Genomic DNA, 15,678 nt, shown 5'->3' on the forward strand with positions numbered 1-15,678 from the left:
TTGTACAGAGATGTGGGTGACACGTTTGTGATGCTTCGATAAATATATCGTATTTGACTATTTTCCTCCTTTCACTGTAAATTTGGAAATTTGTTGAATTATGAGATACATGGACTTTTGATGTGATTAGGATCATGGAAAGCTTTTTTCTTGGCGCTGTATATTTTCCGGATTAGCCGGAATTGATTAACACTAGAAGAGCGGTGCTTGGAATGGAGGGGGGCAGATTACATTTTAATAGAGGCGAGGTCTTCCAGAGTGACTTCTTTACCTCTATATGACATTATACCTGAGTAGCCGCCAGTATAGATTTGCAGCAATATGTGACAATAAACATACTCAGAGTATTTGTATAAAAACATGTTTATCATGGTGAGCAGATAATGATGCATTGTATATTAAACATGACATTGTGTAATCAGCTGAGACATTTGTATGTATAACAATCTCTCCCATCACATCACACAAGGATCTCATGTCACCGGCTGATGTTTTTCTTCCAGGCTCCTTCTACTCAGCTATAAATGAGCAGAGTTCTGTATTAGAGGGAAATGTTTCCTGGTGGTCACTCTTTACTCATCTAATGTGAAGATCATTCTAGAGGGAGATGTGAGAAGATTGTTTTCTGTGTAGAATTTGTGTAGAAAAGAAGATAGAAGGAAGAATGGGACACACACTCAGGAGGATGGAGGTGTTTGCAGCCTCTGTGTTCAGCCTCCTCAGCAGCTCCTGGCAGCTGTAAGTGACCCCCGATAAGTGACAGTCCAGTGAGCAGATCGGGTCCCCGATGAAGATCGGACAGCGTTCTATTTCACATAAAAGTCGGTTTTCTATCTACTGGGGAAACACAACAAGAGAGAGAAGATTCTCCAACTACTCCATGATACTGAGTGGGCGTGTCTGATGTGTAACCAATAGCAGAGCAGGAGGATTGTTGTGTACCGACCAATAGCAGTGCAGGACGTTTAACTATATAATCCCAGAAGAGGTGAGTGGGGAAGTTTATCTGTCCAATAGACTTTCTAGAATCATGTCTGAGACTGAGAGCGCCCCAGCCGCCGCTCCTCCAGCGGAGCCCGCCGCCAAGAAGAAGGCGACTAAGAAGGCGGCAGCCGGAGGAGGGAAGAAAGGCAGCAAGAAGCCGTCCGGTCCCAGCGTGTCCGATCTCATCGTCACAGCCGTGGTCGCTTCCAAGGAGCGCAGCGGGGTCTCCCTGGCCGCCCTCAAGAAGCTCCTGGCCGCCTCAGGATACGATGTGGAGAAGAACAACAACCGCCTCAAGGTCGCCATCAGGGCGCTGGTGACTAAGGGGAGCCTCGTCCAGGTGAAAGGACATGGAGCCTCCGGATCCTTCAAGATCAACAAGAAGCAGCAAGAGGGCGACAAGGCCAAGAAAGCCCCCAAAAAGAAGCCATCAGCTGCGGCCAAAAAGCCAGCCAAGTCCCCTAAGAAACCGGCGGCCAAGTCCCCCAAGAAGGCAGTAAAATCCCCCAAGAAGTCGGCCAAGAGCCCCAAGAAACCGGCAAAGGCTGCAGCTGCCAAGAAGGTGACAAAGAGCCCCAAGAAGCCCAAAGCTGCACCCAAGCCCAAAAAAGCCGCCAAGAGTCCGGCTAAGAAGGCGGCCAAACCCAAGGCAGCAGCCAAGCCCAAGAAGGCCGCTCCGAAGAAGAAATAAATCCAAGCAGCCGGAGGCCTCCTTCATCTACACCCCCCAAAGGCTCTTCTCAGAGCCACCCACCTCCTCCTAACAGAGCTACACATACCTACCTACACTCACCTCCTCCTAACTGAGCCACACATACCTACCTACACCCACCTCCTCCTAACAGAGCCACACATACCTACCTACACCCACCTCCTCCTAACAGAGCCACACCTACCTACCTACACCCACCTCCTCCTAACAGAGCCACACATACCTACCTACACCCACCTCCTCCTAACAGCCACACATACCTACCTACACCCACCTCCTCCTAACAGAGCCACACATACCTACCTACACCCACCTCCTCCTAACAGCCACACATACCTACCTACACCCACCTCCTCCTAACAGAGCCACACATACCTACCTACACCCACCTCCTCCTAACTGAGCCACACATACCTACCTACACTCACCTCCTCCTAACTGAGCCACACATACCTACCTACACCCACCTCCTCCTAACTGAGCCACACATACCTACCTACACCCACCTCCTCCTAACAGAGCCACACATACCTACCTACACCCACCTCCTCCTAACAGAGCCACACATACCTACCTACACCCACCTCCTCCTAACTGAGCCACACATACCTACCTACACCCACCTCCTCCTAACTGAGCCACACATACCTACCTACACCCACCTCCTCCTAACAGAGCCACACATACCTACCTACACCCACCTCCTCCTAACTGAGCCACACATACCTACCTACACCCACCTCCTCCTAACTGAGCCACACATACCTACCTACACCCACCTCCTCCTAACAGAGCCACACATACCTACCTACACCCACATCATCCTAACAGAGCCACACATACCTACCTACACTCACCTCCTCCTAACTGAGCCACACATACCTACCTACACCCACCTCCTCCTAACAGAGCCACACATACCTACCTACACCCACATCATCCTAACAGAGCCACACATACCTACCTACACCCACCTCCTCCTAACTGAGCCACACATACCTACCTACACCCACCTCCTCCTAACAGAGCCACACATACCTACCTACACCCACCTCCTCCTAACAGAGCCACACATACCTACCTACACCCACCTCCTCCTAACAGAGCCACACATACCTACCTACACCCACCTCCTCCTAACAGAGCCACACATACCTACCTACACCCACCTCCTCCTAACAGAGCCACACATACCTACCTACACCCACCTCCTCCTAACAGAGCCACACATACCTACCTACACCCACCTCCTCCTAACAGAGCCACACATACCTACCTACACTCACCTCCTCCTAACAGAGCCACACATACCTACCTACACCCACCTCCTCCTAACTGAGCCACACATACCTACCTACACCCACCTCCTCCTAACAGAGCCACACATACCTACCTACACCCACATCATCCTAACAGAGCCACACATACCTACCTACACCCACCTCCTCCTAACTGAGCCACACATACCTACCTACACCCACCTCCTCCTAACAGAGCCACACATACCTACCTACACCCACCTCCTCCTAACAGAGCCACACATACCTACCTACACCCACCTCCTCCTAACAGAGCCACACATACCTACCTACACCCACCTCCTCCTAACAGAGCCACACATACCTACCTACACCCACCTCCTCCTAACAGAGCCACACATACCTACCTACACCCACCTCCTCCTAACAGAGCCACACATACCTACCTACACCCACCTCCTCCTAACTGAGCCACACATACCTACCTACACCCACCTCCTCCTAACAGAGCCACACATACCTACCTACACCCACCTCCTCCTAACAGAGCCACACATACCTACCTACACCCACCTCCTCCTAACAGAGCCACACATACCTACCTACACCCACCTCCTCCTAACAGAGCCACACATACCTACCTACACCCACCTCCTCCTAACAGAGCCACACATACCTACCTACACCCACCTCCTCCTAACAGAGCCACACATACCTACCTACACCCACCTCCTCCTAACTGAGCCACACATACCTACCTACACCCACCTCCTCCTAACAGAGCCACACATACCTACCTACACCCACCTCCTCCTAACAGAGCCACACATACCTACCTACACCCACATCATCCTAACAGAGCCACACATACCTACCTACACCCACCTCCTCCTAACAGAGCCACACATACCTACCTACACCCACCTCCTCCTAACAGAGCCACACATACCTACCTACACCCACGGCACACAGTGCTCCGCATCTCTTCTACACATCTAATAGCACACAGACATCAGAGATGGGCGCTGATCAATATTTCCTCTTCTAGATCATTCACTTGTTTTAGAATGTAAAAGTTTAAAGGAGAATCATTCTAATGATCGGGAGATCTCATCCTCCGCTCATCTTACAATGATTAGGAAGTCTCCTGTGTTGAGAATGTTATAACTTTTTGAGAAGATAAATCTGTATGATTACCTAAAAGCTCCTATTGGCTGATATATATAATTTATATTCAATTGCCTGCCAATATTTTAATGGTTTAACATATTTGCAGTAACAGTGGAACCCCAACATGGGCGTCGTGCGATAATAAGTAAAGAGAAACTACTGCTCGTAATCCCCCCCCCCCCCCCCCCCCCTATCCTCATATCCGTACACAATAGTGCTGAGTGAGGGATGGGCAGGAAAATGAATCTCCATACAGATGAATTGTTTTCCTCTCCAATCCCGGATGTATTCTTCCCTGTAATGTGTCCGTGTGTGATCTCCTGTGATGACACAGTTCTAGTATGGGGGGAGGGGAGATAGAGGAAAATCCCTCCTGATCCCCATAGTGACATCTCCATGTGGACTGTGTAAGGTTTACCCCCCTCCCCCCACAAATTAAATGGGCTGATTGGTCATCAGCTCTCTAAGCACGATTCCTAATGACTCGAGATCGATTCCATTGTTTGAAATAAGAAATTATTACGTTTCTAGAAAATGCAACTATGTGTCTCCTGAGAGAATGGGAACCAAAGAGACAAAGATTGTTTAATCTGTTCCTAGGAAAGTGTGTTTTACCGTTAAATATTGTAACATTGTATCTATTAGGGAAGATATAGAGGAAGTGTGAATTGTGTTACAGATGAGTTCCATTGTATTTATTACAATAAATCGGCAAGAGAAAGGATGTCCCTTCTAGATGAGAAATGGGAATGTTTTCTGTGTAATTATATTAGAGGTGAGCTTTACTTCCACACTGAGCTTCGGAGCGCAGAGAAGGGAGAGAAAAGAAAGATGTGGTGAAGGTGATCCCGGGGAATGTATAGGAATGTAGTAGCCGGTATTTTCCAGCATGTAGTCGGTGTGATGAGGTAGTATATATATATATAGAGCTCTGTATATAGGAGGATGTGGTGGCTCTGAAAAGAGCCTTTGTGTTGGGATGATGGGAGTAGTAGTAGGAGTGGTGGTGCCCTCCCCTTCTATGCCCTCTCTCCGCGGATGCGGCGTGCCAGCTGTATGTCTTTGGGCATGATGGTGACTCTCTTGGCGTGGATGGCGCAGAGGTTGGTGTCCTCGAAGAGTCCGACGAGATAAGCCTCTGAAGCCTCTTGCAGAGCCATGACGGCGGAGCTCTGGAAGCGCAGGTCGGTCTTGAAGTCCTGGGCGATCTCTCGGACGAGGCGCTGGAAGGGCAGCTTGCGGATGAGCAGCTCGGTGGATTTCTGGTAGCGGCGGATCTCTCGGAGAGCCACGGTGCCGGGCCTGTAGCGGTGAGGCTTCTTGACTCCGCCGGTGGCCGGGGCGCTCTTGCGGGCGGCTTTGGTGGCCAGCTGCTTGCGGGGAGCTTTCCCTCCGGTGGACTTCCGGGCGGTCTGCTTGGTTCTCGCCATCTTTACTCAACTCTCTGCTGGAACAGTGAATGTGAGGCATTGCCGCTCTGCGGAGCCATTTATACACAGCACCGGCTTCCGATTGGACAAGTAACTCACACGCCTTTCAATGATTGGTTTTCTTAAAAAAAGCGGCATTTTTAAAATGCCCGCCAAAATCTGCACGTTATCTTTGTAAGTAGAGTCACCATCTTTGTGTGGGATGGGGGAGGGGAGTTACTTTACATCATACAAGCGATCTCTATTCTCAAAAAGAGAAAACATTCATCAGACATATCTTTATAGATTTAGGAATTATAGACTGTGAGAATGGACTGGCGGTAGATCTCTACCTTTCTATATGATGGGAAATAAAGGATTCCATGTTTCATTATCAGATCTGTGTAGGATCATGGAACTGACCTCTATCAGACATGTAGCAGTTATAGATTTCCTCATATTAAAACTAGAATAAGAAAAAAGTGAAATGACTGGTAGAAATCATGGCACTGCCAGATATGTACAATGAATCAATAACACAAATATTTCATGTCTGAAGAAGCAGATCTGTCCCCTCTTAGAAACATTGTAAACATGTTGCTGGTTTCTAGTTACAAAGTAAATGAAATTCTCTTCGGAGTATTGAATGGCTGAGGATCCTTTCTATCAGTTTTCCTTCCTGCCAAATGAGAAAATATTCATCAGAAATATGATATAAAATAAAAAAGATCGGAGATTCCTAATCGGTGTAAGAATTAGAAGATCTGAGATTGGACAGTTTTTCTCCATAATACAGTAAATGAGATGACAGAAAATCCTCCTCCGATCTCACTGATCTGATTATTCCGTTCTTAGTGAATAACAAGTAGAAAGTTGACTTGCACAGCTTATTCCATCCAGCACAATTCTGTACTAACATGGAGGGACAGATCTCTGAGCAGACAATGAATCGTCCCCCCAGCATTGCCCTCCCTGCTCCGGGCAGATCTGGGATCAGTCGGTGTCATTGTTTCCAGATGGATCAGCGCTCAGGAAGTTTTCTATCAGATCCATTTGAATGAAATTGAACTAAACTGCTCCAATGTATTCTCTATGGAGGAGAAACACTGACACCTGCTGGTAAAAAGAGGAATGACTTCCGTGCGGGGATCTGTGAAGAGATACAATGTAATTTCATGGCTTCCTTTCCGAATCCATAGGAACAGAATAAAACGGATTAGTGTGTGCAGTTTGATAACAGAATTACAATTCATAGCTGAAGATCTGAGGAAATGGCATCCAGACTGCAAAATTTATCGGATTATTTTGCATGTTTTTTTTGTGTCAGATAAAACCTTTAGAAGTCGGCAGATGAGGGATCGCTCGGTGCGATCATTATTTCTAGATGTCCCATGTGGATCAGTATTAAATCCTAACACCTATTGCTGAATTCCCCTTTCAATCAAATCCCTGTGTAATAATTATAATAGGTGTGCCGCTACTGCACCTTTCACACATAGATAGATAGATTTTCGGTCTATCTATCTATCTATCTATCTATCTATCTATCTATCTATCTATCTATCTATCTATCTATCTATCTATCTATCTATCTATCTATCTATCTATCTATCTATCTATCTATCTATCTATCTATCTATCTATCTATCTATCTATCTATCTATCTATCTATCTATCTATCTATCTATCTATCTATCTATCTATCTATCTATCTATCTATCTATCTATCTATCTATCTGTCTATCTGTCTATCTGTCTATCTGTCTATCTGTCTATCTGTCTATCTGTCTATCTGTCTATCTGTCTATCTGTCTATCTGTCTATCTGTCTATCTGTCTATCTGTCTATCTGTCTATCTGTCTATCTGTCTATCTGTCTATCTGTCTATCTGTCTATCATCTTATGTGGATCTAAGATCGATCTGTAATGAATGATCAATTTGTCTATACAGTGGTACACTTCTAATTAAACAAGTAGGCTAAAAGATCTGATTGCTGAGAATGGGGCATGTTTGATCCAGGGTGTATTGCTGCAGAATAACACATTAACTGATACAGTGCAATGATGTGGTGAGATTGGTTGGTGTATGAGCACTGAGGGATGGAATTGGTTTGTACCCCTCTGGTTATGTGCAGCAGCTGTGCAGGGTCCTATCCCATTCTAATAGAAGATGATGAGAGATCCGGGATTCTGGAGACATAATACATTGTGTGACATCTCATCTGTTCCAGGACTCTGGGGGAACATGACTTGTGAGAGATCAGCAAAGGGTTCTAGATGTCACAATCTATCCGTGCAGTGTATGACCTGAAGGAACCCAGAGCCGAGCGTTCATTGTGGGGACTTTATATAGTAATCTGGATAGGAAGGTCACCAGTGGAAGGTGTTAGAACATCTGTTATAAACAGGAGGATGGATTGAGGGGAGAACTTTATATGCAGGAAGCGTTAATGGTCTATGAAGTCTTCTCTGGTCAAAATATGTAATAAAAAGTCGGCTAAACGATTGTGATAATTATTGGGAAGGAAATGGATTTCTAGAAAATATTGGAAAACTGATAATTCTTCATAAGACTATTGTCTAAATGTTGGGGTGGCTAGAAGAATTTTAGTTTCCATATTGATGGAAAAAAAAGGGGGAGGGCAGTTGTATGGACATTTGAGTGCGCTCACATCTCTGGTATTCTTCTTTCTTTTTTCCGGTTGGGGTCATTTATCTAGGAGATCTGCACTCTACTAAAAGCTGGGAGGTATTATGTCTCGTTTTGGGTGGGGTGGGGGTGTTACAAATGCTGCATTTTATGGTATTTTTGCGATTTCTATGTACTTCATAATATATTATTTTATATATTCTTTTTTTATATTAGGATACTATTATATTTTATTCACTGAATGTGAATATTCCGATGTCTGAGTATGTAGTGAGGACATTTATTTGGAGGATCCTGGGTGACGTCAGAGACATGACCTCACCAGTAATGATGATCAGGTAACATCCAATGGTCACCCAAAAGGAGTGAAATGTTGTTCTTTCTATTGAACAAAGAGCATCATCGAGCGGGAAATTCAAATCACGGAACTGCTGAGGATTGGATGATTGAGAGCACAGAGAGGCGGACTTATTGTGACGTCTGGACGCGCCCTCCTCCAACCCCTCCCCCTTATTCTCCATCAGGTCCGCATATGCTGCATATAAAGCGAGGCTGGGTGCTTTTACTTCACATTCGTCTGATACACGAAGAGCTTGGAGATGTCTGGTCGCGGTAAAGGAGGAAAGGGTCTGGGGAAAGGAGGCGCCAAGCGCCACAGGAAGGTGCTCCGGGACAACATCCAGGGCATCACCAAACCCGCCATCCGACGTTTGGCCCGCAGAGGGGGTGTCAAGCGCATCTCCGGTCTCATCTATGAGGAGACCCGCGGAGTGCTTAAAGTCTTCCTAGAGAATGTCATCCGCGATGCCGTCACCTACACCGAGCACGCCAAGAGGAAGACCGTCACCGCCATGGATGTCGTCTATGCGCTCAAACGCCAGGGCCGCACTCTCTACGGATTCGGAGGCTAAACCCCAACATCCACCGACCCACTTCACCTTAACAAAGGTCCTTCTCAGGGCCACCCACCTTCTCCTACAAAGAGCTGTAACCATTTATTTCTCTTAGATCAACTTTTATCACGTCGGAATGAAAGCTTTTTAGCTAAACACATATTAATCCGATTGTACAACTTTATTTTACTTGGAATACAACAGATCGAAGCGATCTAGTGTTTATATTCTCTCCGCTTACAATATCGTTAGATCACTTTATTATTTTTCAGCTAGCTTGTTGAGACACCGATAAACCCCTTTCTTAGGCATTATTTCCAGTCACCTCACATTTCTTTATAGAAAAATTCGGGGTGTGATAAGGGGACAATAAATATCGCTCAGTGACATTTCTAGATGATCATTACTCTATTTTCTCATCATAAAGAAAGGTAGAAGTCATGTGACTGTCGTGTTCTGTGTATAGCGGTGGATTCCGAGCACTTGCAATAAAGGACATTTTTTGGTCAGTAATAATCCGGTCACCCCTCTCTAATCTGATTGAAATTAAAGTGTTGATGTTTTTCCAATCAAAGTTGATCTCAGTATTCAGGGTCGGATTTGGCGGTATAAAAGAAATGGATTTTTGTGTAACGATTTACACAATTCAGGCGGGTGAAATTTGAAATATTGGCCAATCAGAGTTGTGGGAGATCCCACAGCCAGCCACTAATGTCTTTCCTATGAGTACAAAGAAAGTGTGCGCTCCCTCTCCTTTCTCAGAGTAGAGGTCACGTGTTCAGTGACTTTCTAATCATCTCTACAGCAGGGCGGACTCTGAAGTATCAAACAACAAAACGGACGTTTATCAATGTATGGATTATCGTTGTGAAATAAAGGGACCGTTGATGAATGTTCCACAATAGAAGCTGCTGTATTATCGTGATGGTAGATGGGAAGTGTAAAGAGAATTGTGGCGGGAAACATGAAGATTGCAGCAATCAGAACTGTGAGATTCCATGAGAGATGACATGACAATGTATATTTGTGTTGCGGTGAGAGTGAAGGAGGGGGGGGGGGGGATTGTTATTTCTAGAATGATTTAAAGTAAAGGATGGAGGAGAATGAAGAGGAGTCCCTGTAATGAGAGGACATTGCTCTATAAAAAGGGACACTGAAAGCGTTCCAATATAAACATCTATCATCATTTCTTATTACTGCCACGTGTCATCCTAAGACATTGTTCCCCCCCATGGGGAATCACACCTTCTAGTCATAGTAAGTATTTTATTTCCTACCTGGAAAATAAATGCAATCTTTCATTGTTACAATTAGATCTCCGAATAACAATGTAGATGTATGCAGCTCTATGTATGGATGGGTGGGTGGCTCTGAAAAGAGCCGTTGTGTTGGGTGACGTGGATGAACCGGTGGTGATTACTTGGTCTTGGCGGCCTTGTGGCTCTCGGTCTTCTTGGGCAGCAGCACGGCCTGGATGTTGGGCAGGACTCCTCCCTGGGCGATGGTGACGCCCCCGAGCAGCTTGTTGAGCTCCTCGTCGTTGCGGACTGCCAGCTGGAGGTGTCGGGGGATGATGCGGGTCTTCTTGTTGTCGCGGGCGGCGTTACCGGCCAGCTCGAGGATCTCAGCGGTGAGATACTCGAGGACGGCGGCCAGATAAACGGGAGCTCCGGCCCCAACCCGCTCGGCATAGTTACCCTTCCTGAGCAGACGGTGAACACGACCGACTGGGAACTGCAGACCAGCCCGGGATGATCGGGTCTTGGCCTTAGCCCGAACCTTTCCTCCTTGTTTGCCGCGGCCAGACATGTCTCTGTGATATTGGAGTTCTCAAAGAGATATGAATGGCTGCAGCCGCTCCCTTTCCTGTTATACTTTGAATGATATGACGTCTCGCTCTATGATTGGCCACGTTTGAAGCCAGCCAATGCTCTCTAGGTTTGCATCTAGACCAATCGGTAAACGAGGAAGGAAAGCATGACGTCACTCCCCATCACATGACCATGTCTTTCAATAGAAGAGTGAGGAGGAAGGCAGCTCATTTGCATAGGACAGCCTATATAAGCAGCACATGAGGGCAGCGCCAGTACACTTTATCTTCTCAGAGCGGAGAAAACATTCTTATCCCTTATCATGCCTGAACCAGCCAAGTCCGCCCCGGCGCCCAAGAAGGGCTCCAAGAAAGCCGTGACCAAGAGCCAGAAGAAGGACGGCAAGAAGCGGAGGAAGAGCAGGAAGGAGAGTTATGCCATCTACGTCTACAAGGTGCTCAAGCAGGTCCACCCCGACACCGGCATCTCCTCCAAGGCCATGAGCATCATGAACTCCTTCGTCAATGACATCTTCGAGCGCATCGCCGGCGAAGCTTCCCGCCTGGCTCATTACAACAAGCGCTCCACCATCACCTCCCGGGAGATACAGACCGCTGTCCGCCTCCTCCTGCCCGGAGAGCTGGCCAAGCACGCCGTCTCCGAGGGCACCAAGGCCGTCACCAAGTACACCAGCGCCAAGTAATACCCCTCCCCCATCCATCACCCCAACAATACACAAAGGCTCTTCTAAGAGCCACCCACATACTACACAACCGAGCTGTCATACAATTTTTATGTATCGTACAATTTATTACTTTTACAAGTTTTAGCTCTTCGGATAATTTAAAATGGCATCATTAATAATCTTGAGATGAGAAGTAGGTCGGTCAGACTGGAAGGGGAATGAATAAAACCTTCTAATCTCATCCTTCTTTATTGCGGAGATCGTCTCCCCTTTCTGGCTCTATACATTTCCTATTCCTCGCCTTGTACTGCACACACCCAACTGCTCTAATCACCTCTGCTGCATTGTTACAATGAGAGATTCTCCGCAATCTCCCGCCTTACATTGTTCCTTTATCTGGGAAGATCATGAAGCTTTTATTCCGCAACACAATGGGGGATAGAAGCAAGAAAAGTGAAACATTATATCTGCTCAGTCATCTCAGATCGGCTAATCCGACACTGACAATTATTCATAGAAAATATCACTCTTTCCCGGACAGTCCCTTCAATTCCAGGAAATATATATGTAGAAATATTATTTTCCTGTTTTAAGGTTTGATTTTGCACATCAGAATACAGAAGTTGCTCTGTTATTGGATGTTTGTTATAGAGAACTATGAGAAGTCTACGGAACAAATATTTTCTAGGCTGAAAACGGAGATAAATCTCCTAATAAAATTCTTTGGATTCCTCATAAAGACATCGCTGCCTAAATAAGACTGATAATGAAACCGCTCACAGTTCTGATTGGCTCAGATCTGAAATAGCTATTTTCAAATTTCCCGCCTGAATTGTGAAAACGTTACAGAGAAATAATCAACCCCATTATAACACCAAATCCCACACTGAGATCATCAGAGGAGATATTTATCCGATAAATATCTTTAACACTTTATTTTCAGGCAGATTCGATTAATATGGAATAAACAGAAATAGAAATGAAAGATTATTGAATAATGTAAAACATTTCCATATGTTCAAAATGCAGAATCCCTACCCCCCCCCCCCCCCCACACACACACACACACACACACACACACACACACACACACACTGCTACATACAGAACATGATAGTGAGATTACTTCTCTCATAGATCTCTACCTTTCTATGTGATTGGAAATAAAGTATTACATGTTTCATTATCAGATCTGTATATGATCGGGGAACTGGCCGATAATTAATGTTTCATTTTTCAGACATGACATGTAGCCGTTACGGATTTCCCCCCTACATCCTAAAATAAAGGAAAAGTGAAAGGGCTGGTAAAAATCTGTAGTAATCACAACACTGCCAGATAAATATATACAAATAATCAATAAACACAGTTTTTGTAACTAGATATCAGAAAAATGTTAACAATGTGTCTAAGTAAGTGAAATTCTCTGCAGAGTATTGAATGGCTGTGACCCCGCCCCTTCCATCAGTCTTCCATCAGGTCAGCTTTTTCTTATAAGCAAGAATGCAGGCCTTTTTTTTTTTTTTTTTTTTTTTTTACAGTAATATTGTATAAATATGAAATTGTTATGATGTGTGACAGATGAATGTTTTCTGTGTAATCTCCAAGGAAGAAAGAGGAAACCGCAGTAAAGGAAGAATAGCGCCAAATATGAACAGGGAATGGATGAAGAGAGGATTTCTGTACAATTCACTGTTTCCTTCATTTCTATTACTTGTGCAAGTAAAGTCTTCTATTTATTGTTGTAGTCCCACCCCCTCCCCCATATAATGTGAAAAATAGAATTGGGGTAATGCGAATTTTCCTGACCCTACAACAGCTCCAGAATAGGTGGAAGGAAAATCAATCAATGTTGTCTCTATCAGATCATCACAAATATGTTTAAAAACAGCAAAATGTATTGCAGTTAGTGCTGAGCTCCGACTATGTCACCCCGGAGTCATCTACTGATCCATCAAACGGTTCTCTGCACCTTATCATTGGATTATGGGTCCCATATCCCAACAATGTGTCTAATCTAAAGGATGGAGGGCAATGGACACCAAGGAGATCACCTGCTTATCTAAACTCACATCAATTCAATGTGTTATATTAGACTTTAAAATCATATAAAAAAAAAAAACTTAATTGCTGTTAGGACGGACAGGTGTCATTATAGCACATTGTCCCCCCACCCGGATCACAATTTTCGGTGTCTAATTATACAATCAGATCTCCCACACATGTATGTCCGGCTCCTTCTTAGATAGAAGTGGGTGACTCTGAGAAGATCCGTTGGGTTTGGTAATTAAAAAAAAAAAAAAAAAAAAAAAAAAAAAAAAAGATTGGGTTTACTTGGCGGGCTTGTGGCAGTAATCTTCGAGGATTTTACCGCTTTGGAGAAAATATTTGAAAGCTGAAAACCGACACAAGTGACGTCATTTTGGAGGAAGATGAACAGATCTATGAATAGAACTTCTACAATGTCGGCTTTAGCGGTATAATGCGGCTGAATCTTCCTAACGGCCAGTAGAATTATGGTGGGAGATTTAAATATAGCAACTCGGAGCCATCATAGGCGTGGTCTATTAATAGCAAATTGGGGAAATAATTTCTGGAAATATGGAGTACAATGTGTTCTGACATTGGAGCTCTATGTAGGTGTGCATGGTTTTGGTTGGAGGAGTTTAGCGGTGAGTAGACGATCAGCATAGAAAAGATTGGAAGTAAAAGAGATGAGAGAATGATGTCCTGTGATCACATTTCCCCTCATTACTATTCACCTGTATTACAAGTCTGAGTGCGATAAGAAGACAAAGTGTTTGCCTTTAGAGTGCACTTCATCTGACAGTAATAATACAATTTATCACATTAATAAAATATATCCTTATTTAAGAATAGGAATAAATGCTGCGTATGTCCGGCTCTTTGTACAGAGATGTGGGTGACATGTTTGTGAGGCTTCAATAAATATATAATAGTCATAATAATTTATTTCTATATATTCTATATTTTTTTGCGGAGATCATCTCCACTTTCTAGCCATTTCCTATTCATCTCCTTGTACTGCACACACCGAGGTGTTGTACCTGGAATGACCACAAGGTGGCAGAGGTTACTAAACTTTTATGCCTCACTCAAACATTGTTACAATAACAGATTCTCAACAATCTCCCGCCATAAATTTGTTACTTTGTATTTGGGAAGATCGTGGAGCTTTTAACTCGCAACACAATGGGGAATAGAAGCATTAAAAACGAAACATTGTATCTACTCGGTCAGCCCAGTCAAATCTTTGTCTATCTGTATCTATTTAATGAATAAGCAACAGATCATTGTACATAGCTAAATCAATGAGCTGCCTGATATGTAAATGACAAAAATATGTACAAAGTATCAGCTACATACAAATCTGATTACAATAATATCACCTCGGATAACAGTCCTTTATATAAGTTAGAAGTAGAAAATTGTTTCACTGAAATGTTTAGCTCATTTATTGGTGAAGTTACATATAATCTCCAATCCTGGACCCCCCCATCGTTCCATAACTTCCGAACATCACATAACTTCGGAGCTGAACAACGAACGTCATTAAAGTCTCTGGGAACAAGGCTGGGAAAATAAAAAAAAAAAAGTGCTCTTTTTTAAATGTATTATAATTTATGTTTTTTTTTTTTTTGTTTTTTTTTTAGTTAGGGTTTTAAGTGCTACAGAGTAAATATGGACATTTGAATTTAGTCAACTAGAGCAATAAAACCCCTGAAAAGCACAAGAAAAGAGATTAATGACCTGAAAATTATACAAAAATCACCCCCCCACACACACACACACACACACACACACACACACAAATGTGTCCAAAGATCAAGTTTGCCCCTTTCGAGAAGGTTCACCCACCAAGCAATGAAATCTTCAACAAGTGGTGTTTGCTGCTCAAATATTGTCTATAAACTAACACATTATTGGTTCAAACAGTATATTGCTGCTAACATTAACCACTTAATAGAGATGGCCTTGCGGTTCGCCCGGCGGTCGGTTCACGGCAAATTTTGCTTGGTTGCTACCCGACAAATTTGCAAACACATGGCGTAGTTTGCGACGGCCATATTAGTTTACATTGGGG

The 15,678-nt window shown here is 44.2% G+C and overlaps 5 protein-coding genes across 5 annotated transcripts; 3 read left to right on the plus strand and 2 right to left on the minus strand.

Moving 5' to 3' along the window:
* Nucleotides 1-1,030: 1,030 nt before the first annotated feature.
* LOC309543773 (histone H1.11L-like) lies at nucleotides 1,031-1,675 on the plus strand (the record flags this gene model as incomplete). Its single annotated transcript, XM_082276211.1, has 1 exon — nucleotides 1,031-1,675. The coding sequence occupies one exon, from the start codon at nucleotides 1,031-1,033 to the stop codon at nucleotides 1,673-1,675; it is 645 nt and encodes a 214-aa protein (XP_082132337.1).
* Nucleotides 1,676-5,144: 3,469 nt separating this feature from the next.
* LOC309543775 (histone H3.2) lies at nucleotides 5,145-5,560 on the minus strand (the record flags this gene model as incomplete). Its single annotated transcript, XM_082276213.1, has 1 exon — nucleotides 5,145-5,560. Exon 1 carries the CDS (start codon nucleotides 5,553-5,555, stop codon nucleotides 5,145-5,147), a length of 411 nt encoding a protein of 136 aa, XP_082132339.1. The 5' UTR covers nucleotides 5,556-5,560.
* Nucleotides 5,561-8,783: 3,223 nt separating this feature from the next.
* On the plus strand, nucleotides 8,784-9,095 carry LOC309543784 (histone H4; the record flags this gene model as incomplete). The annotated part of the gene is made up of 1 exon (XM_082276221.1): nucleotides 8,784-9,095. The coding sequence occupies one exon, from the start codon at nucleotides 8,784-8,786 to the stop codon at nucleotides 9,093-9,095; it is 312 nt and encodes a 103-aa protein (XP_082132347.1).
* Nucleotides 9,096-10,493: 1,398 nt separating this feature from the next.
* On the minus strand, nucleotides 10,494-10,886 carry LOC309543778 (histone H2A type 1-like; the record flags this gene model as incomplete). The annotated part of the gene is made up of 1 exon (XM_082276216.1): nucleotides 10,494-10,886. The coding sequence occupies one exon, from the start codon at nucleotides 10,884-10,886 to the stop codon at nucleotides 10,494-10,496; it is 393 nt and encodes a 130-aa protein (XP_082132342.1).
* Nucleotides 10,887-11,210: 324 nt separating this feature from the next.
* On the plus strand, nucleotides 11,211-11,591 carry LOC309543780 (histone H2B 1.1; the record flags this gene model as incomplete). The annotated part of the gene is made up of 1 exon (XM_082276217.1): nucleotides 11,211-11,591. One exon carries the CDS (start codon nucleotides 11,211-11,213, stop codon nucleotides 11,589-11,591), a length of 381 nt encoding a protein of 126 aa, XP_082132343.1.
* Between the last annotated feature and the right edge of the window lie 4,087 nt (nucleotides 11,592-15,678).

The sequence above is a fragment of the Pelophylax lessonae genome (assembly GCF_965119305.1).
Source record: "Pelophylax lessonae genome assembly, contig: HAP1_SCAFFOLD_349, whole genome shotgun sequence".
In the NCBI taxonomy this organism is placed as follows: Eukaryota; Metazoa; Chordata; class Amphibia; order Anura; family Ranidae; genus Pelophylax; species Pelophylax lessonae.